This window comes from Lissotriton vulgaris, chromosome 6 (assembly GCF_964263255.1).
Source record: "Lissotriton vulgaris chromosome 6, aLisVul1.2, whole genome shotgun sequence".
Lineage (NCBI taxonomy): Eukaryota > Metazoa > Chordata > Amphibia > Caudata > Salamandridae > Lissotriton > Lissotriton vulgaris.
Genome location: NC_141694.1, coordinates 1,230,363,694 through 1,230,388,070, shown reverse-complemented (window position 1 = coordinate 1,230,388,070; position 24,377 = coordinate 1,230,363,694). Strand labels below are relative to the sequence as shown.

Here is a 24,377-nt window from a genome sequence, read left to right as displayed (position 1 = left end):
ATTGTTTACACGGATGGTATGCCTGTGTTGCCAGATAGCTTGCTTGCTCCTATGGCTAGGTTTATACATGGAGATGCACATGTAGGAAGAGATGCAATGGTCCGCGTCTTTAGACAGACATGGTTCAATTCAAAATTCAGGAACATAACAGAGGCACTCTGCCAGAGGTGCTTGACATGCCAACAATTGAATCCCGGAACGAAAACAGTAGTTTTACAAGGTAAAATTGGGAAAGCAGAAGGTCCTTTTATCAGATTACAAATTGACTTTATTCAGTTACCCCCCTGTCGAGGAATGAAGTATGTCCTTGTCATTGTTTGCCTATTTTCAAAATGGGTAGAAGCTTATCCTGCAAGAAAGAACGATAGCATCACTGTAGCTAAATTGTTACTGAGGGAACTAATACCTAGGTACGGTTTTCCAGTCACAATTGAATCAGACAGAGGTGGGCATTTTCAGAATGAAATAATAGGCCAAATCTGTGAAGCATTCAAAATTACACAAAAACTACACTGTGCATATCGCCCAGAGGCTTCTCGAGTGGTAGAACAACTGAATGGCACTATCAAGTCCAGATTGGGAAAGATGTGTGAATCTACTGGAATGCAATGGATAGATGCTTTGCCCCTTGTCTTGATGGGACTCAGAAGTATTCCGGATCGGAAGACAGGCCTGAGACTCCACGAGATTCTGATGGGAAGAGTAATGCGGCAAGCATGGGTACCAGGACACAAACTGATAAACATTTCTGATGATTTGGTGCTAGAGTACTGCAAGCAACTGGGTGACCAAGTGCGTTCTATCTCTCACCAGATTGGGGAAGACGCCGTCGCCAGGCCAGCAACTCCAGCCCATAATCTGAACCCTGGTGATTGGGTTGTACTTAAGAAACACACCCGGTCGAGTTGCCTTGCACCGAAGTGGGGCAAGAAAAGACAGGTGATTCTTGTTACCACAACAGTGGTGAAGTGTGCGGGTATGCCACGGTGGATCCATGCCAGCCATACGAAAAAGGTGACAGAAGATGAAGAAAAGGCTGAGGCTGAAGGTTGTGCAGCTGAGGGGTCTCCTGAAGCTGGTCCTGAAGTAGCTGAAGAAGAACAACCGAGCACTAGTCAAGATGATTGGGTCCCAGTAATCGACCTGACATTCGATCCAATAAGAACTAGAAGACAAACCTACTTAGATAGAGAGTGGGATAGTGAGGACGAGACAGGAATAGAAGGAGATAATCAGATCATCAAAATCCATGTCAAATCTGATGAGGAGGAAGGTCAGATAAGGACAGAACAGGTTATCGACAGGAGTCCTGAGACTGAAAAGGGACAGATAGAAAATAGGGTGGAAGTTCAAGCGGAAGAAAATCAAAGGTTCGAAGTGCTTGAACAGGATCAGATAGAAATAGATAAATGTGTTCAGGAAGAAGAAATTGAAACAAAACAAAGCAAAAACCAGCATATACCTGAACCAGGCCAGCTTAGTGACCAGGCAGAAGAAATTGACCTAAGACCTGGAACTAGTCAGACAGATAGGGAAGAAGAAAACATTGAAGCAGATGTGCCACAACTAAACGAAAATAAAACAGCATTTGAAGAAGGCCAAAGTTAAGTACAGTGCCAGTTAAAAGATTCAAGAAAAAGAATAGAGAACCGAGATTTGTCAAAAGACTCAGACTGAGATTAAAAACTGTAGAAGAAAAACTTGAGCATGAGAATCAAGACTCCAGCGAAGCTGAGCAGTCTGGACCAAAACCTAAGAGAAGAAGTGCCCGAATAAAGAGACTGAACAATAAGTATCAGAATCCTGAATGGACTTATCTGGTGTTGGAGGAATTTGAAAATCTTGATATAAGTGATGAAAGTGATGAAGAACTGATTGCTGACCAGACTTCCGAAGAAGAGGAACCAACCTGAACGTTACCCTGTGTAAGCAACCTGTGCAAAGTTACAAAGAGGGGTTGAAAAACTTCTTTTAAGCAAAAATGTCTGATTCCACTGTGAATGGAAGACCTAGACGCAATTGTTGTAAAACATAATGCAAAGTATGTGTATGTAGTATAGCTTTAGTACTGATATTATGGATAGGACTAACAATTACTATTCCTTACATGATGAGTAAAGATACTAATTTGTACCCTACGAAGATAGTGACAAAGGACACAGAAGAGCTGCAAATGAAAGAGACACCACAAAGTGTAGAAAGACCTCAGAAAACACTTAGCCTTAGACAAACTAGAATGGACTTAGATGCATCAGATGAGGAAGGACTACACTATCACAGAATTAAGAATAGAACTCATTTAAATGTATTTGCAAACCTGTTAGTACACTACGTAGAGCAATGGAAATAGAGGTCTGTTACGTTTGTATGAAGCTACCTACTTCAGTAGCTGAAGATATGACTTATCATCATTTACCACTAACATATGGAATTTCCTGTAGTATTTTAGCTAGTTTGTTCTATAAAAGAGGACCGCTACAGTACTATTACTCTAACTCAGACGTAATTTTTTCTGAACTTCCTATACGTGGAAATCTAAATCCTGTACATACTAAAAGTGATGTTACACGTTATATGGGAGAATACTTTCTAACAATAGGTACAATAGATTTAGGTGAGGCCCATAGAGATACCTTAACCGGTTCATTACATGAACATGAGAAAATGTTTCTAAATATGGCAGAGAAAAGAAGAGAAAGTTTCCAAAGAAAAGCGAATGATAAAAGACAGAAAACTCCTAAGTGGGAAGAAAACATGGGGAGCACCTCAAATGGTGGAGCTAATCCTGCTTTGTTGCTGGATTTCGAAAAGAAAGGGAAGCTTTGTCTTCACAGAGAAAAGACTAGTTATTATAATAACATATTCATTGGTTCCAGTGAATGCGAACACAATTACAAGGTAATTGGAGGTTGGGGTTTCAAAAATGGGTCAGAACCTGTGTTTCCCAGAATTTATTATATATGTGGAAACAAGGCTTATTTCAAATTGCCGGATCACTGGTATGGAAGCTGTTATTTTGGAATTGTCTTCCCGAAAATATACCATGTGAATGAAGTCGCTGGAAGCAATGAAAATACTAAGGGATTAGTGCATAGTAAAAGAGAAAGTGTAGCAGAAATATTGGGTGATATATTTAGTGCATTAATACCTGCAGTGGGAGTGACTCTGAATACACACAGAATCTGTAAATTATCTACAGTAGTAGATCGGTTATCAACTCACACTGCTGCAGGTTTCCTTCTGGTCAATACCGAAATGGTTGCGATCAGATCTATGGTTTTACAGAATCGACTTGCTCTTGACACCCTATTAGCAAAAGAGGGCGCAGTCTGCAGAATGTTGAAGGCGCAACATTGTTGCACTTACATTCCTGACAAAAGAGTTGAAATTAAGAAATATGTGAGAAACATAACTAATTTGGAAAAAGAGCTCAAACCACTGGAGGTTGACAGTGCCTGAAAGAGACTAACTGATGGTCTCTCCTCTATAGATAGTTGGTTTTCTAACCTAGGTAAAAGTCTTGTGAGTAAAATACTGATGCCAATAGCAGGAATAAGTTTATTCGTGCTTATCATAATAATTTGCTGCAAATGTCGAAAACACAAAAAGAAGTATGCTGTGAACAAGAGAGGAATGAAACGGAATGTTGATGAACTCGAATTAGAAGAACTGAATAATCAAATTTACAAAAGAGCAAAGAATTTCCATCCTAATAAGGATGCAGGGAAAAGGCTGAATAAAAAGTTTGAAGAAATTGAATTGGGTGAAATGTGAAAAGTTGGCATCTGGTTCCATTAATAGTGATGATAGTAAATATCATCAAAGAGGGGATTGATGGAGCAAGTATTCGCATGTTACGCGACTTGCTTGTATCAAGAACCTCAAATAACTTTAACTTTGTAATCAATCTGTTTTGTCTTACTAATATTGCACATTTTACACTACACGGGGTGTCCCAGTGAAGCTTGCTTATGTGTTTACTAACACTAATACGCTTGCCTTTAAAATAGCCGCTGCTTTGCAGGAATTTAGTCTGCGCATGCGTCGGTCATACCCATGTGATGTGACGCACTCGCAGTTCTGGAGGGAATTTGTTGCTCATGCGCAATACAGCTAAAATGGTCGCTTTGTTTTCTCATATGCTTCGAGCTTGCATTGCCACTTTTGCAAACTGTTTGGTTCTGCACTTACCCTACATGCTCCCGACCTTCTTTTTTTAACCGAGACATGGTTCTGCGATGACTCCCTCCCTGCCCTACTATCCACCCTACCGGCCACCTACTATGCCCTCAGGGCGGACCGCCCTTCAGGCAGGGCCGGAGGTGGCGTGGCGGTCATCGCACGTACCAATCTTCCCTTCCAAATTTTATCTTTACCTGACATTGCGACCACTGAATTCCTGGTGATCCGCACAGTCTCCACCTCCCCCCCTGACCTGCTTCCTCACCTACCGTCCCCCTCAGTCCCCCTTACAGTTTCTCCCCGACTTCTTGGAGGTCTTGGCCACCATCACAGTCAACAACTCCTCCGTTCTGCTCCTTGGCGATTTCAATTTCTGGCCCTCCGACTCCGCTGAATGCCCATCCTCCAAGGAATTCTCCGAAACCCTTCACTCCCTTAACTTCATTTCCCATGTCCACTCCCCCACCCACATCAAAGGTCATATACTCGATCAGATCTGGTCCCTGAACTGCCCTGTGGAATCACTCTCCATTACCCCTTGTTCCTGGTCTGATCACCACCTAATCTCATTCCTTCTTCCCATCCACCCTCCAGCTAAGCCCCCCCGGCCTAAAAACACCTGGGTCCGATCATGGGGTCGTGTCAACCTGGAGAATCTTTCCTCCCATCTTACCTCTTCCCTTCCCTCCCTACAGGGTCTTCCCACCCTCTCCCAGGTCGACGCCATAGATCAGTGGCTCTCCCACGGCCGCGACTCTGTTGCCCCGCTCAAGCGCATTACCTCCAAACGCGACAAGGACGCCAATCGGTGGTTCACCGAAGAGCTTAAGACCACCAAATTAACAGTACGCCGCGCGGAGCGGGCATGGAGGAGAAATTACTGCCCCACTTTGAAACTGGAATATACTAACATCCTTATCCAGTATAAAAAAGACATCTTGGAGGCAAAAACATCTTATTTCTCCTCCAAAATCCTAGCCGCGGAAAACCAGTCCAAGGAGATATTCACCATCGTCCACAACCTGGCGTTCTCGGACAGAACTACTCTTAAGCCGGCCCCGTCCGAAGAACTCTGTTCCTCTCTCAACAATTATTTCATTCACAAAATCATTACCATCAAGGCTAACATCCCGCCACCTTCCCCCTCTTTTGTTGACCCCCAATGCCCCCCCCCCCCCCAAGGGCGTGCTCACCGCCCTTCCACCTATCTCTCGGGAAAGCCTGATTACCTTGGTACCCCTGGTCAAATCCGGCTCTCCACTAGACCCCTGCCCCGCTCACATTCTCCGCCATATCTTTGTTTCCTGCCCTGACCCTCCCCTTCACCTTCTTAACAGCTCTCTGGCCCAAGGCATCGTTCCTAAACCCTTGAAATCTGCGGTAATTGTGCCCATCCTAAAAAAAACCAGGGCAGATCCTTCTGTCCCCGCCAATTTCCGTCCTATCTCCCTCCTACCATTCCTGGCCAAGGTGCTCGAGCGCCACGTCACCTGCGCTCTGAGCTCCTTTGTGGAGAATTATGGTGCTCTTGCCCCCCGTCAAGCCGGTTTCCGCCCCGCACACTCTACGGAGTCCGTTGTCCTGTCGGTCTTGGACACCCTCAGGGAGGGCATGGACACTAATCAGCACCAGGCCCTTGTGCTCCTCGATCTCTCAGCCGCCTTCGATACGGTGGATCACACCATCCTACTCTCCCGTATCGGAGCGGCGGGGATCGGGGGGACTGCCCTGGTCTGGTTGTCCTCCTTCCTGAGCGACCGCACCCAGGCTGTTCGCCTGGGCGACTTCACGGCGGACGTCCGGAAAGTTCAGTGCGAGGTTCCCCAAGGTTCCTCTCTTTCTCCCCTCTTGTTCAATCTGTATATTGCTCCTCTAATCTTCTCTCTTCAACAGATGGAGGTCGACGTATTTAACTATGCGGACGACCTCCAGCTTGTCTTCAATCTATCTTCTCCTTCCTCTGTTCTAAACTTTCAATCTGTTATGCTTCACATCAGGGACTGGATGAACCACAATCACCTTAAACTCAACCCCGACAAGACCGAGCTGGTGTTGACGGGTGGTCCATCCAGCCCCTGGTCCCCTCTTTTCTGGCCCTCTTCTCTTGGCCCCTCTCCTACCCCCGCTTCCTCAGTTAAAACACTTGGTATAAAACTTAATTCTCAACTCACCCTTCACTCCCAGGTTAGCTCTGTGGTATCTTCTTCTTTTCTTTCACTGCGCATTATACGCAGGGTGTCTCGTTTCTTCACTTTCTCTGCTCTAAAGCTCATCATCTTGGCCATGGTGGTATCCCGCCTGGACTATGGCAACGCCCTGTATGCCGGCATCCCCGCCTACAGTTTGCGTCGCCTACAACAGATTCAAAACCAGGCGGCCCGCCTGGCCTTCAAACTCCCCAAATTCCACCACTCTACCCCACTCCTGAAAACACTTCAGTGGCTCCCTGTGCGAGCCAGAATTCAATTCAAACTTGCTTCCATCACTTTCCGGGCCCGACACGGACTGGCACCTACGTTCATCTCTTCTGAGATCGTCTCCTATGTTCCCACCAGGGAACTTCGTTCGTCCTCCCAGTCCCTCCTCACCATCCCACGCTACCGGAGAAAGAAGTGGGAAGGCTCCAAATTTGCCACCCTCGCCCCTACCCTCTGGAACTCCCTTCCCCTTGAACTCCGCACCATCACCCTCTACCCACAATTCCGTAAACAACTCAAGACCTATCTGTTCACGAAATCTTTCGAATAACAACCTTCCTGTTCCTCCAGCTCTTTAACGTAGGACCCTGTTAGTAATAGTGCCAAGAAACCGCAGGTATACGTGCGCTCTATAAGATATTTTAAATTCAAAATTCAAATTCAAATGCAATAGTTGTTATAAAGTAAGGGGTGTAGTATCGCCATTTCATGGTATACAGTGTAATCGTTTATTCTGTGTTTCTAAATTGTTTTCGCATGCTTTTCATGTATCGTATTCTTTGAGCCTGGGAGGCACTTGCTACTCCATCTTGAAGAGCCCGTATGGTACTTGTCATGTGATGAGGGAAATGAACCTTGCAGCAGTGGAACCCAGCCAGCTGGCAGCCGAAGCCAAGATGCTCCTGGGAATCTACCTGTTACCCAGCAAGACGAAGCTGACTTGTACCTAATTTTGATACAATTGTATTAACTTCTGTATACTCTATTGTTCACTGTAAATCATATGTCATGGGAAGCTAGAATTTAAGGGGTGGGTACGAAAATTGAATATTAAGCATGAGAAAGTCTAACATTTAGGTGGTGTGATGACCTAACCTCCTCCTTTAACCAATCAGAACTTGGGGATCCTTTCACTTGCAGCATTGGGGGGTGGTACACTGACCCGAAATCAGTATAACTAGCCTAGGTTTAGCTAGAGAAATTGTCCGACTTGTCTGAATAGCTGACCTGTCACTGACCCAACGCACTCTGTAGGTGACTGATACAGAGAGCTGCGGAGCACTCTGTCCGTATTTTCCACAGACCCAGTCGGGGTTTTGGGAACCTTAAGTGCTGGCGAAGCACTTTGCTGGGAGATTCGAGAACCCAATCAGGGTTATTGGCAGATTCCTTGCAGAGAGGGTGTAGCGCAGGCGTTGCAACCGAAGCTGCAGGTGTTGGTCGTATCCTTTGATGAGCCCTGTCCCGATCCGAATCCTGGGGTTATCCTGTCCTGACTGTCCATGAGCCGTACCTGCTCGCCTACCGGCAGCCTAAGTCCTTGAGGGTCCTTTCCCGCCTTTTCCAACTGACCCGTGGCCAGGGTTGGTCTTCATTCTGTCCTAGGTAAATATAAACTCTACGTGGGTGTTTGTCTTTCTAAACTTCTCTCTCTCGTCTCGAATAAAGCTTAATTGCCTACGTCCCTTTTTCCTGTCTCTCTATATATAAGATTTTCATGCATTTTTGTCTATTAGCATGTTCCACTTTTCTCCCTACCTTTAGTCAAATATTGAATCGTTTACATATAAAGTATGTTCCATTCTTACCCTCCCTATAGAAAAGAAGCACATCTGGATAAACAAATAGCCTAAGTTTTGTTTCCTCTGAACCGTTACTTGATTAGTATGTTCCCTTTCTTTACCCGCCTTTAGTGAAATTGTGAAAGTCTGTTAATCTAAATTAGCGTGTTCCTTATTTCTCCTTCCCTTTTTTCGATTCCTAAATGATTCTTAGCCTCATCCATAGTTATACGATATTTCTAATTCTAGTTATAGACAGTTTGGTCTGTGTAAATTTGTGGCTCATGGCATATGATAATGATGATGATGATTAGATAAAGGTTTTCAAAACTTCCTGAGTTTGTGGTTATTATAAAGAGTATAAACATTATTCAATGTGTATATGGTATTTGTGTTGTCTATTTGTCCCACAGCTAGCTCCTACATCCAGTGTGATCTTAGGTACCTGTGACGAGTATTGGTAAGTCAGGTACACTGAAACTAAATAGAAAGGAACTGAATTGCTGGTAATAGTGTGTAGGTTACCTGATTAATGTATAAAAGGAAAATATTTTATGGGCCCAAGTGTGCATATTTGGTAATAAAATTAGTTGGATGACCTGCGCGCCCTATCAGTTACAATTAACACTCCAAAAAACGTACGTGAATAACAAAAGTTATCGGCTCAGGAAGCGTGTGTTGGAGGGGGGAGGGGGTAGGAGTGACACCTCACAATCAGCTTTGGCAATGCTGAAGTACGAACTCTATTTAGGGACAGATTGACTCTAACACAGGTTGCCCGCCCTTTCCTGTCAGATGCACTGTGAATTCAGATTAGAGCAGAGCAGAGAGGTCCATCAAGTCAAGTGTTTAAGTCAAGAGGTCATAGAGGAGCACGGCTCGGGTGTGGCATGGACCACACACTAATGGGGAGGTGGTGGCTGGGTCAGCTCGGCTCTTCCTGCAGCAAATGGGCTACCTACAGATTGGGAACATCAGAGGACGAGAATTGTCAGGGTCAGGAAGGGCTTGTCTTTTAGTTACTGGTTTGAAGGATGATAGGGCCAACTCAGCGTGACATCTTTTGAGGACAGTAAAGTATCGATGAGTTGGGTGCAAACATGAATGGTAAAAGCAAGTACTGAAACATGCTGGTAACAGAAACAGAAAGGAAAAGAAATGAAAAGCTAAGAAACAGGCATTCACGTTTAAGTTTTTGCATTTAAATGTGGCAGGGTTATTGACAGTGCGGTGCCTGCAGTGTATTATGGCGGGTGGATCACCACCGCCGTTAGGGCGGTGGCGATCCGCCAGCTATTGTAATGACCCCCTAAGTGTACACTCCCCTATATGCACTTACATTGACCCTATTGTATTAGTAAATGCATACTCCCCTATGTATGCTTTCCTTGACCCTATTGTAATAGTAAATGCACACTCCCCTATGTACGCTTACCTTGAGCATATTGTAATAGTTAATGTACACTTCCCTATGTGCCCTTACCTTGATCCTATTGTGATAGTAAATGTACACTCCCCTATATAAGCTTACTTTGACCATATTGTAATAGAATGCACACTCCCCTATATGTGCTCACCTTGACCAAATTGTTAAAGTACACTCTCCTGAGTGTACTTTCCTTGACCGTATTGTATTCGTAAACGCACACTCCCCTATGCCTGCTTACCTTAACCATCTGGTATTAGTAAACGCATACTCCCCTATGCATGCTAACCTTGACCATATTGTTTTAGTAAATGCACACTCCCCTGAGCATGCTTACCATGACTATATTTTATGAGTGCACACTCCCCTATGCATGCTTACCTTGACCATATTGTATTAGTAACGCACACTCCCCTATGCATGTTTACCTTGACCATATTGTATTAGTAAACGCACACTCCCCTATGCATGCTTACCTTGACCATATTGTATTAGTGCTCACTCCCCATGCATGCTTACCTTGACTATATTGTATTAGTAAACGCACACTCCCCTAAGCATGCTTACCTTGACCATATTGTATTAGTGCACACTCCCCTATGCATGCTTACCTTGACCATATGGTATTAGTGCACACTCCCCTATGCATGCTTACCATGACCATATTGTATTAGTGCACACTCCTCTAAGCATGCTTACCTTAACCATATTGTATTAGTGCACACTGCCCCATGCATGCTTACCTTGACCGTATTTTATTTTATTATTATTCGGGGGAAACTTTGGTCGGTGCTTCTCGAGTTGGGTATATCGACTCAACTCTTAACCATATTAATGAACCTACACGAGGCAAATTTCGCCCAAGTCAGATGTGGGGAAAATGGTGCATTGTCATCTAGATTCCCCGTTGGCAGGGGGGTAAGGCAGGGGTGCGTACTCGCACCTACCTTGTTCTGCCTCTATGTCAACGGGGTAATCGCGCACCTGAATGGAGTACAGAACAATTATGCTCCAAAGCTGGCGGGCAGTAGGGTCCCCGCGATCATGTTCGCCAACAACACCCTTCTCCTGTCGAAGTCCCCAATGGGGATGCAGCGTATTTTGGACGGCTTTGAGGAATTCTGCAGAGGTCGGGGGCTAGAGATAAATGCTTTTAAAACTAAATTTATGATCTTTAATCCCCCTGCAACTACCCGGACAAATCCCAGTCTAGGTATAAGACTGGAAAGGGTCTCGACTTTTGATTACCTGGGGGTCACCATTAATGAGACCATGACATGGGGCCCCCAGCAAATCAAGTCACAATTGAAATTGGCCCAACTTGCTGGTGGAATCCTCAAGCTATCCAATAAGTCGACTATTAAACCTGTGGGCCCGCCTTTGGAGATATATAAAACACAAGCAAGGGGTGCTATTATGTACGGCGGAAAATTATGGACACACTCTTGCTGGGCCGAAATTACTAAGATAGAAAATAAATTCTTACAGCTGCTGTTAGCACTACCTTCCAGTACTCCACTTCTTCCCCTAAGGCTTGATTTGGGGGTGAGACCTATTGATGAGGAGCTAGCGCTCAAACCTCTTAGGTTCTGGCGCAGGCTCTGGGTAACACCGGAGCTGCTAAACTATAGGCTGGAACTTAAAGAAATACTTACTCTTCCTAGGGCAGGGAAAATTCCTTGGCTTATGTTTATAAAGAATGAATGTGCAAGGCTAGGAGTACCTGTCCGATGGTCTGATCCTGAGAGAGGTTGCAAAATGGTCACACGCAAGTCACTTACGAGGTCATTTACCGATAGTAAACTTACTGCTGCTTTGCCTAGTTCCCATACCGGCATTCTAACAGACACTTTTTTAACAATCAAGATTTTTATTACTTTGAGCATTTCATGGATGACATCTATCCTACTCTAGCAAGGAAACTGTATGTACAGTGGAGAAATGGTACTCTACCCTTGAGAGCCTTTACCAGCAGATGGTCCTCCGCTGCTCTGAAAAATTGTCCTGGGTGTAACTGTGACATGGAAGGCGAACTGCACGTTCTCTTTTTTTGTCCAGCATACTCTAGGCCTAGGAGGTTCTGGCTTGTAACCCTGTGCAAGAACTTGGGTTTTGTACAGTGTATGCATGCTTTTAGAGTACTAAAAACAGATATCAGCAGACCCATTGTATTTGCTCTTTCCCGATTTCTGGCAGCCATGTGGTACAAGCTAAGGCGCTTAATTGCCAGTTTATGATTATTGAGCAATAGTGATCTGAAAGATATTGTTTTCTTTTGAAATCTTGCAAGCTTTTTATTCCATGGTTTTATATCAAATTATTTTATTGTTCTAATTCTACAGTGGTTTATAGCAATGGTTTTAATCCATCATGTCTTAATAAAATTGCCATCCATGCATTCTGTTTTGTATATGCTCTTGTCCTTCTTTTATGGAACACTCCGAAATAAAGATTTCAAAAGTAAAGTATTAGTGCACACTCCCCAAAGCATCCTTACCTTGACCATATTGTATTAGTGCACACTCCGCTAAGCATGCTTACCTTGACCATATTGTATTAGTGCACACTGCCCCATGCATGCGTACCTTGACCATAATTTATTAGTATAGGCACACTCCTCTATGCATGCTTAAATTGACCATATTGTATTAGTGCACACTCCCCTATGCATGCTTACCTTGACCACATTGTATTAGTACACACTCCCCTATGCATGCTCACCTTGACCATATTGTATTAGTGCACACTCCCCTATGCATGCTCACCTTGACCATATTGTATTAGTGCACACTCCCCTATGCATGCGTAAATTGACCATATTGTATTAGTGCACACTCCCCTATGCAAGCTTACCTTGACCACATTGTATTAGTACACACTCCCCTATGCATGCTCACCCTGACCACATTGTATTAGTACACACTCCCCTATGCATGCTCACCTTGACCATATTGTGTTAGTGCACACTCCCCTATGCATGCTCACTTTGACCATATTGAACCTGTTGATATTTTGGAGTCTAAATAGCTGCCATTCAATATTTTTGTGGTTGGTATTTTGTCCACTCAGGTAATACCTTCTTTATGGAGATGGTTGTATTCATCAGTGTGTTGCCTACTTAAGAGGGATGTGATGATAGGAGAGAAGGTTCTAGAACTGTGCTGCCACAACTCAGGTTCACGTTAGTAAATGGTGTACATTTTGCTGGGTATATACAGCCTTTTAGCCCAGATTATAAATTAGTGTAGAACTGATGGAAAACAGATAACACCAGTGTTCAAAGAATAGGGTACCCCAGTTTTTTTTTGTTTCTTAAATAGTTTTTATTAACAATGCTCATGAGACTAAAAAGCACCACACAGTTGCAAAATAGTACATTGGGACATATTACAACATTGACATTGCCGTTGTCAGTAGGGAACAACAAGGACGATAATCCAATCCCAACCTTCCTATCCTTCCATGATTGAACCAGTTTCTCTGTACCTGCGCAAGGGTGTCAACACTTTTTTCGACTTTTTAGTACACCCTGACTTTTCTACACTGTTTCCTCTGCTCTTTGGCACCAGTCGAAGTCACGCTGCCAGTCTCCCCATCGCGGGGTGACTGTGCCCCCCACCCTCTAGCAATATTCTGTATCGCCACCTCTGCTGCTAGGGCCAGCCAGAGTTCCACGTATCTAGACCTGTCGGTATCTTCCTTGAGCATCAGTAATAGCCACTTTGGCTCCATCGGCACTGTCCCTCCCACCACCCTGGACATGATATCGGTGACTCTCGTCCAATAGGGGATGATCTCCAGACACTCCCATAAGATATGAAAGAAAGAGCCCTCCTCTTCCCCTCCCCTATCGCAGGACGCAAATAGACTCCTGCCCCATGCATAGAGGTGTGTGCGGGGGTAGTAGGTGCGGATTTTAAGCTGCACTAGTCTGAACCGTGAACGGATTGCAATCTCTCTAGGACTCTGAAGCGCGTCCTGCCAGTCGTCGTTGTCTAGAGTTCCCAAATCTTTGGCCCACGCTTCTCTGAGAGTGACCAGAAGGTCAGGTATGTTGTTTATTAATTTAGATTGTAGATGGGGGCTTTTCCACTATGGAGTCAAGCAACAGCCTATCCTCCATAGGAGAATAGTTCGGAATAGTAGTTCCCCTCTGTATATGGGATAGTAGGGCATGTATGAGCCGCAGATAATGGTAACTTTGTGACTGGTGTAGGGTGTATTCCTTCTGGAGGTATTCAAAGGAACGAGGGGAATCTCCCCTCCAGACATCCCCTAAGTACTCAATGCCAATCAGTCTCCACCCCCAAAAGCCCCTCAAAGTAGTAACTTCACGCAGCCTCTCACCTACCTACAGAGGTGTTCTCCCAGTTACCCCTGCTCTAGGAAAAATTGCAGTAAAGTCACAGTAGTTTCTGGTTTTTGGAAACAGTAGTAGAATAAGCACATCAACATAAATCAAAAGTCAGTAGATGGCGGTATGCCAAAAAAGAGGTTTGATAAGAAGTAAAGTTCTTGTTGTGGGAAGCAGTTTATTGTTTCTCTTGTTATGGCCAACACGTGTTTCATCGCAGGGAAACCAGACTGCGAATCTTCAGGGCCTTTTAAATAACAGAAACCGGGATTTGGTAATCAGACCAACGCCCAGAAGGGCGAGTGTATGCCGGACGCGCTGTACACGCGTGGTAGGTTAGCTCCTAATCAGGCTCATCTGGGTAACTATAACCGGGAGGAGAATGGGTCAAAACTGTTACGCTTGAAATGGCTGCAATCAGGCGGGTACACCTGTTGCCATAAGTTCCCCCTCTTGTGGTTCCCGGCGCCGTTTGTCGAAGACGGTCTTCGACAAACGGCGCCGGGAACCACAAGAGGGGGAACTTATGGCAACAGGTGTACCCGCCTGATTGCAGCCATTTCAAGCGTAACAGTTTTGACCCATTCTCCTCCCGGTTATAGTTACCCAGATGAGCCTGATTAGGAGCTAACCTACCACGCGTGTACAGCGCGTCCGGCATACACTCGCCCTTCTGGGCGTTGGTCTGATTACCAAATCCCGGTTTCTGTTATTTAAAAGGCCCTGAAGATTCGCAGTCTGGTTTCCCTGCGATGAAACACGTGTTGGCCATAACAAGAGAAACAATAAACTGCTTCCCACAACAAGAACTTTACTTCTTATCAAACCTCTTTTTTGGCATACCGCCATCTACTGACTTTTGATTTATGTTGATGTGCTTATTCTACTACTGTTTCCAAAAACCAGAAACTACTGTGACTTTACTGCAATTTTTCCTAGAGCAGGGGTATTTGTTGCTATTTGTGTCTACTTGTGTGGATTTATCCACCTTGAGCGGTCACGAGGGATTACCGCCCGCCCCTTTGCCTGGAATCTGTTACTCGAGCCTACCATATAACCCTGCGATCACACGGTTGTGCGCCTGTCCTCATCTGGAACACCTAAAAACCCTCCCAGCTGTATAAAAGTGTTCTCCCAGTTAATATGGCCGCCCAGTCGAGGAGTTTGTTGACCTCTTTCCAGCATTGCAGTAGCACCCTCGTATGCTCCGGCCACGTTGCCCGTGGCCTTCGGGTGTAAAGAAGAGGTTCATAATTGCCCCCGGGCTTGACCATCCTATCCACCCTGTAAGCCGGCTCATTACTATCCGTATACACCCAATCTTTAATCACCTGGAGCTGTAAGGCCCCGTAGTATAGTTTGATAACTGGGAGCACCAGTCCTCCATCGTATTTTCCCCGGTGGACCTTGTGCATCGCGATCCTCGGGGACCCTCTGTCCCACAGCAAGGTCAGCACCTCCTGTGATGTGCGTTTAAAACCATGCAAAGGAACCGGATAGGGTGTGTTCTGTAGAATATAGAGGAGCCTCGGTAGTGTAAGCATTTTAAAGATGGCCACCCTACGCATGAGGGAGAGTGGGAGGGTACGCCAGTGGCTTATGTCGCACTCAGGCGACTTAGTTGGGGTTCGAGATTTCAGATGAAAAACTCCTTCTTGTCGCGCGTGACATAGATGCCTATGTATTTGAATCCCTTGGTAACCACTGGTGCCGAGCACCGAGATGGGATCCGAGGGGGGAAACCGACAGTGGGAAAACCACTGACTTCGACCAGTTAATGGTATAGCCAGAGTAGCTGCCAAACAGCTAAAAAATGTGGAGCACTTGGGCTATCAAATGATATGGCCGCGCCAGGTAAAGAATGATATCATCAGCGTAAAGGGAGATATGCTCTTCCCACCCTTCCACTGCCGCCGGTCCCCAGATCGTGGGATCCCTCCTGATCCAGTGAGCCAGTGGTTCCAGAGCTAGAGCGAAGTAGAGAGGAGACAGGGGGCAACCCTATCTGATGCCTCTCCGCAGGGAGAGGGCCCTCTACACTGCCCCAGATAGGGCCATTCTATACTATCAAAGACCATTGAGGCGTCCAGTGCCATAAATGCCGTCTGAGTATCCCCCACATCCTCGGTCATGTACAGGCCTCCGTACAGTCGTCGCAAATTATGGCGGGTGCTTCTACGGGGCATAAACCCGGATTGGTCGACGTGCACTAAGTCCGTGATGACAGAAATCAACCTATCCGCCAGGACCTTGGACAGGACCTTGGCTTCCACATTGATAAGGGATATAGGACGGTATGAAGAACACTGGTCTGCAGGTTTCCCTGCCTTATGAATCACTACAATCATAGCCTCCCTTTGATCAGGGGGGAGCTCCCTGAGCTTGCGCACTTCGTTGAACATCTTGAGAAGGGGGACTGTTATAATCATAGCTTTTCTTTTGTAGATCTCAATTGAAAGCCCATTGGGCGAGGAGGCTTTCCCTGACTGCAGGGAGTTCAGGGCACTACTAATCTCTTCTACCGTAAAATCTGACTCAAGCCGTTCACTCATCTCCGCGGTCAATGTGGGAAGGGCAAAGTCGCGCATACATTCCGCACAGTCCTCCTCTGATCTTGTGCAGACCGGGGAGTAAATTCGCTCGAAATGAGCCACAAAGGCCTCCGCTATGTCCGTGCTGGTCGAGCAGACAGAGCCAGATGCATTCCTAACCTCGGACACCCATGAGCATTCCCTGTCCTGGCGCTCTAGCCAAGCCAGTAGCTTCAGTGCTTTGTCATCCACATCGTAGATCCGATGCTGCGTGGCTAGAGCGTAGGCCCGAGCCTCTCCCTCAGCCAGAGCAGGGCCGGCCCTAGGCATGTGCAAGCTGTGCACCTGCACAGGGCCGCCACGACGACAGACGAGGATCGATCAGAACTTGGATCACTGGCGGCCCCCTGGATTTGGCGGCCTCCGCCGGGCAATGGCATTTGGCAGCGACGCGTGAGCGTTGTTGTTGTTTTAGTAAACCGTTTTTGGTTTCACTTGGCTTGCCTAGGAGGCAGCCAGCCAGCAGCAGTTTGGGTCCCAGGGCCGTCAATCTTAGCCCTACGACGACGTGATGACGGCCCAGGGACAGCCCCCGTGCGCTGTGCGCAAAGCGCAATGCGCACAACTATTAAGCTCTTAGCCGCTCGCTCAGTGACGCGTCAGTGTGGTCAGGTCAAGCTCCGCCAGGGATGGAGAGTGTGTCAGTGAGTGGTGGTGCGTCGTCACACATCGTCATCGTGTGAGATTGAGAGAATCTCATAAAGAACAATTAATAAACGTCGGACTCGTCCTGTCGCCACGATCATCGAATTCACAGACAGAGAACACCTGTCCGACCACTAGTCGGCACTATCTCGACTTCCCCGAGTCCGACTAGTCCCGACCCTTCAAATAATGCCGCTGAGAGTCCAATAGAATTAAGATTGGATAAACTGGAAAGAAACCTGAAATAATTCATTTTCCCTGACTGCTGGCAGGCCCTTGTCTGAGGCTGATGTAAAACAAATTGGATTTTTTTTTTTGTATGACAATGAGGCGAATGGCGATCATGTACAGCATGCGTTCGGGATGAAGAGGGGTTGTGAACTTGTGTGCAAGTGACACTACTTTAACAAAGGCAAAGTCAATGAATTATTTTAGGCAAGGCACCCGATAATTAGCATGACCTCTAAAAGCAAGGACAACGGCTTTTCTGTGTCTGCAGAAGGTGGAAAGCAAGCAGGAGCATTGCGCTGCTGTTCTCCCACAGGCTCGGCTGTCAGTAATAATATACTGCTACGATGGGGGATGGAGCTGTGTTAGCTTGTGCCATTACGGGCACACCCTGGGCCCGTTCAGTGGTCCGGTCACGCCGCAGGCACAGCTAGAGGTCTAGGCCCGTTCCCCGAATCGGCATTGTGCCTTGTGGTGTTGGGGGATGGGGGTGCCTGGCTTCTGCCCTCCAGTGGGACATTACTGGCACAGCCAGGCAGGGGTTCTGGGCCCGTTCTGGGTTACAGGCACAGCCAGAGGTTTAAGACCGTTCCCCGAAACCTATTGGATTGATAGGATATTTCTGCAAGATCAGGAATGGGCTGCTGGCATTTATTAATACAAGAACGAGGAGTGACAGAATAACTACTGTTCTGGTATCTTCTAATGGACGTATTTCTGTTAGACAATGAAGGCAAGCAAGGAAACAGGCCAAGTATAAGAAAAAGTATGTTAGCCATTAATTTCGAAAAAAGCATTATTTTAGCTAGTTTAAAAAAAAGTTTACTCTACTATGCTTGATTTCCGTGCATATGAGACAGAACTTTATTGCTGTTGCAAGCACTAGCACACCAAGGTATACTTGAATGTTTAGTCTGCTATTAAAACTCAAATCATCATGCATACTTAGCTTGAAGGATGCCTGGGTGACAGAACCTAGCCCCATTGGATGAAACATATGTAGTTGTTCTTGCTGGTAGGCTAATAACTCCATGATATCAGTCACTAATATAAAAGAGTGAAACCATAGATTTGAGGAAAATAAATGTGCTAGCTATTGCTAGGTAGACATAATACAGTGAAACCGTAGGTTTTAGGAAAATAACTTTGCAAGGTTGGACCGGATGCAGTGCACTTTGTATAAAATTTACAAGTCTGGGTTGTAGCTGGATAACTACATTGTCTCTTGGAGACTTTAAAAAAAGATGTTATATTTCTAGTTCAGTGGTGCAGACATTCAAACCTAATCCCGGCAGTACACTTGCATAGTTCAGCAGCAGGTACATTAACTTAAATATAGTTGGTATAAGTTGACAAAAGTTATACATAACATTTATCCTTTTCAAAAGTCCAGCTACTTAAACTCCGAAGAGACTTTTTGATTGTAGAAGAATTTTTATTAAATGTGTTTTTCAAAGTTACAAACAACTTTTTTAATATTTACCATACCGTGTTTTACAATTTTAAAGTAATGTTTTATCAATCACTATGGGCATTGAAGCTACTGAACTAAATATTATAGGCTGCTTGAATTAAGCTGGTAAAACTGAATTACTGTGTCGCGAAATGATGCATGTCTAAAAATGCAATAAATTTAACCTCCAGTTTGCTTGTTAAACGAAATTACTGTGTCGCGAAATGATGCATGTCTACAAAGTGTGTCACCAACATGAAAAGTTTGGAAAGCACTGCCTTAGTCTTTCAATCAGTTCCGATGCAGATATTTTTATAGTTGGAAGCTCTTTCCTTAGCTACATGCGCGTTTTTCTTAATTTCTTCGTTTAAAACAACCTCGTTTTCTCAACTGAAACTAAACCCACTGCAGACCTTATTTCATGCAGGGATAATATGAAATATTCCCTTACGATATGCAAAATGGCGGACGTTGCGTCTTGTGCTTTCTCTAGTAAGGTAGTCCAGCATCAAGTTACTAGTGTAGTGTGTCCTGTACTCCAGAAAGTGGATTATAATAGCTGCTCTTGGATAACTGAATGCATTTCTCAAGCTGAGTTTGTGTAAGGAAGCACAGCGTCCATGGTGATGATGTGCAGACCTCTTAAAGCTGATAAATATATGCTGTTACCAAATTATTTGAAGTTTTTGCAGGACAAGGTTCTGAGACATCAGTGTGCCTAATCTTGCAAGATCTGCTGAATGAGATTTCAGAAACCAAAAAAAGCAACAGAATGTATTTAGGTTAGCAACTCTGCCTACAAAACGAGCTCCTCGTCGTCTCCTCGTCTACATTCATCTTCCCATTTCCTCTCTCTATCTCTCTTTTTCTCTCTCTCTCTCTCTCTCTCTCTCTCTCACACTCTCTTTTTCTCTCTGTCTCTCCCTCGCTCCGCCTCACACTCAAAAACGCACAAGTTCTTTTTTTCTGTCCCTTTCTCCCACGCTCCCATTTCATTTATTTGTCATAGACTTCCTATGAAGTTGTCATTCTGACATAGATCCATATTTTAGCGCTCGTTATTTTCACACATTTTGTCCATAAAGCCATCCGCCAAGCGTAAGACACCATATTCGATATCTATTTTAAACAACAAGGGGACCCCAAATAGTATCAGCGAGGGACCTCGGGGAGCTTTATCATATAGAAACAACAATGGTCCCTAGCAAGGAGACAGATGATCGAAAATGAATATAGACTCAGTCAGTTCTATATTAGCGAAGACATGCCCAGCCGGGCAGAGGTCCTCAAAGTTTATATTTAAATCAAAGTTTGCAAGACAAAATAACACCTTCGACAATTCACGTGTGTGGGGCACAAGCCTGTACCCAACCACGACAATACACAGACACAAAAAACATACAAAAAGGGCTTGTAAGGCAAAATCAACAATCTCTGTAAAGTTCAAATTTTAGACAGAGAATTTCTTGTAGGTACCATTACGTAGTTTTGTATAGTAAATCATTATGCAAGTATATGGTACACAGTGAGTCGACGACGTTTCGGACCCCCTTACTAAATGATGGGGTCCATCATCAGGACAAAACAATGGTTGCCTTTTTAAATATAAGCCTCTTTAGCCTAAGGAGAAGAAGGGAGGACAAAAATTACATTAAATTTAACTACACGCATAAGGCTGGTGACATTGTGTAGTGGTTATGCAACTAATTCGCTTCTTTCCAAAGCGGAGACAGCGAGTGGTATTAACATTATAGTGTCAGCAGGCAAGTGACTGAGTGAACAAACACATACTGATGGTGACTTGGTGAGTGGCATACAGCTATTATGCACAAACTAAGAGGGGTGTAAGTGAATAGTTCTCAAGATTAAAACCAAGGGGTGACAGCATGGTCAAGCAAAAAACGACACAGTGGTGCGATTGAATTGCGAGGAGGAAAGATACAGTGATAGACGGCGCAGTGATACACTTAAATTACAAGAAAAAGAATGTTGAGCTCACCAAAGGGGCATATAGTTTGAGAGCTCACAGGCGAGCTTAGGGATGAATAATTTAACCAGGACCAGAATTGGATGACTTATCCGTATTATTTGGGATATCTAAAAATGAAAGGGAAAAGCAGCGATTATGAAGGGAAATAGACATTAGTTTATTTTTGTATGTTGTTTGTGTCTGTGTATTGTCGTGGTTGGGTACAGGCTTGTGCCCCACGCACGTGAATTGTCGAAGGTGTTATTTTGTCTTGCAAACTTTGATTTAAATATAAACTTTGAGGACCTCTGCCCGGCTGGGCATGTCTTCGCTAATATAGAACTGACTGAGTCTATATTCATTTTCGATCCTCTGTCTCCTTGCTAGGGACCATTGTTGTTTCTATACCATATTCGATATGGCATCGATATTACTGTTTCCGGGCAAAGAGCCACCGATTATTTCTCTGGGGGGTCATGGCCCTGGCACTGCAGCTGTCTGTGCGCCCAGTCCCTCATGTCGTGTGTCACAATGCCCTCCTCCTCCAAAATTGTACCGTTCTGAGACGAATTCGGAAGGGTAGGAGCAGCCGCAGGTATGGTCAATCATCTAACGACTTTTCTGGACGTATTATTATTAAAACACCTTCCTGAGCTCTGCCCCGTCCGGACCCCCTCTTCCGGGGCCCCCACCTACGCTCCCTGCACAGGGCCACCATGAGCCTAGAGCCGGCCCTGGCCAGAGCCCTAAGATCCCTCTGTTTCAGCAGTAGTCTATGGCAAAGGTCAACCGTGGTACCCCAGTTTTGTTGTCTGTTAAGAAGTAAATGGGGTCCCTTTCCAGCAAAATGAGTGGTATTTGAGTGATTTATTGAAGATGTATTCCGACAGTTTTGTAGTTGATCTCATCACTTTTACATTGACTTTCTAAAAGATTGCGATCCTTTCAGACTCTCTTGTCAGCCAATACGGTTTGCTCCTTTGAAACAATACTGTATTTATATTGCCTTACCTTATAACTGACTCTTCCCTTTTCCTCTCCTTGAAGCATCTCCCCAAGTTATTTGTTTCAATCACTTTTTGCGTATCTGCATATACTACTATAAAGTATATCATAAATAGAAAGCACTCTGACACCCGCAAGGGTCTGGTACACTCTATAAAAACTGTGCAAATAAGATAAACTATAAAACAATTAGTGAAAACTGGATTAGAGACTGGAGGAGGTGTGACAATCAATAAATATCCCTTTTGGTCTACAAATAGTCATACATTTTGTTTGTTGGCTGAATGTACTTTGAATCGCATCTCAATAGTGCAGTGTTATAATCTTGGTGAAACAAGAATGTAAACAAAAGCATTGACAAAACCGTGTTTCTTACCCCACTGCATGACAGACAGTGCATTTCCAAACTTGGAGTCCAAAACAGACGCGACAATCAGAGCACACTCGATGGCTGCACCCTACGCACACCGCGCCCTGGTTCATTATCCGTCCCAGTGATTTCTGGCACCGAGCACACGATCTCTCTTTGTATTCCTTCCCGGCATTTTTTGCCCCTTTCCACCGAAGTTGCTGCAGTTGCATTTTCAATTTCCTGCACAAGGAGCAAACAAAAGTCATGGTCAATGGAAGTGCTGCACTGGTGACTGAGAATTGATAGTGGGCAACCCAGTATACCCTTGAGGGTTTGGGCAAAGAGTATGATGGGGTAAAGATACCTTCAAGGGATTTTAATAGACACAGGAATTTTGAAATCACTTAAAGGATGAGATCATGTGGGCTTAGTGATTTGGACCCACTAATGCTGGTTATGCAACAGAAGAAATGACATATATTCAAAGCTGTTACTTGTGAGTAATCAGTCAGGAGAGAGAGCAAAAAGAGATTGAAAAATGGGTGTATATAAACAAAGAGTATTTAATCTTTTTTTAAATCAAGTTAAAAAGTTGGGTACAAGATAAACAGCAAAGATGTAAAAAGGTAAAACCATTAATCCACACAGCCCTTGCTACATCAATTGCTCAAGCTTTTCTACCTAACACAAAATTAATTAAATATTCAATGGTAGATAAAGCCATAGTCGACGTTTCGGTCTCTATTCTTTCGTGTAGGAGACCATCCTCAGGACATGGATTTCATATCTTGAGTACCCTAAAAATGATAACAGATTAAAAATGTTTTTAAAAATACTGTCTCAACCCAATGAAAGTATGATCTGCTTGATATATATAACACCCAAAGAGCTCTCAACTCCTAAGAATAAAGGCAGATATTTAGGAATACCTTTTAGTTGAACCACAATAAAAAAATAGTGGTAAAGTAACAGATACAAGATTTTGAGTTACAGCTATTATTTACATCAAGAATGACATTCAGGAGATACAGTTTGTGAATCAAATTAGATACAAAGTAAATTCTTCATTTACGTAATGAAAAACATTTAAAAGATACAATTTAAACATCAAGTTAAATAAAAATATCATAATTAAGGAGTGTACTTCCTAAATAATGTCAATTCTATGTCATCATACACACACTTACTCTCTGACCAAAAGAACTGTAATTGTAAGTGCAATACACAAAATATTGCACACTGCCCCTGAGTCCTGCTTGTGCCACAGTCACACTCAATCTGCAGAAATTTATTAACAACTCTAGATTGAATTTATCATTTTCTGTGCAGTACATTTAGTAGGGAACTCAGGACATGCATAGGAAAGCAGTGTACACTCTAAATTACGAAAATAAAATTCATACGCGGAAAAACATTTACAAATAATGGAAGATGCATTTATGCAAATTCTGCAAATAAAGAATTTTCCCTACTACTGAGGTCATTTTTACACAAAGGTATCCCACAGTTGTTACCCCTACCCATGCACTTTCAAATCATTTGAGTTGTTCAGAAACACCTACTAAAAAGTGACATCTCAGCAGTGACAAATCCCTTTAGGGCTTTTTATTAACGGTTTCATAAGAAAAATGCACCTTGACTATCCAGAGAAAAAAACGTTTTCTGTATCTCTTCTGGCATACCCCCTCTTCCCCCCGCACCTGGCCAAAGGGTATGCACAGCCAGGGGGTTGGCTACCCCCAGGGTGGTTGGGTGCAGGACCTGGTCATTTCCTGCATATGGGGGGGGGGGTCGTTGGAAGCCACCCTCACCCACTGTACATGGCCAAAAGACATTTGCAGTGGGGTTCTGCAGATGCAAGGAGTTAAGCGCAGGGCCTGGGTGGAGCCATCCCTGCGGCCAACGCATCCGCTGGCAATGCAGAGCCAAAGTTTTGGCTGCAGGTTGCCTAAAGGAGGTTGCGTATATGTTCAAGTATAAATATGATTTAAAAAATTCAACATGCCACACCTATTCCCAACTTTCTATCACCAATAATATGATAATGGGCATAAAATTTGACCACATGCTGGGCATATTGCATATTTGGCAAGTATGAGAAATTGGGTTACTGGTTGACAGGGGAGAGAGCCTTGGTCAAACAGTAACCACAATCCTTTCCAGGGGAAGGCACAAACAAACTTCAAATTAACC

General features: G+C 44.4%; 1 protein-coding gene across 1 annotated transcript in view; it reads right to left on the bottom strand.

The window, feature by feature from the left end:
* The window catches only part of SYTL3 (synaptotagmin like 3), a 653,935-nt gene that overhangs the window by 473,126 nt on the left and 156,432 nt on the right, over nt 1-24,377 (bottom strand). Inside the window, exon 3 of the mRNA XM_086927324.1 lies at nt 22,209-22,424. Within this exon, the coding sequence (XP_086783450.1) occupies nt 22,209-22,424 (216 nt within the window). The remainder of the gene's footprint in view (nt 1-22,208; nt 22,425-24,377) is intronic.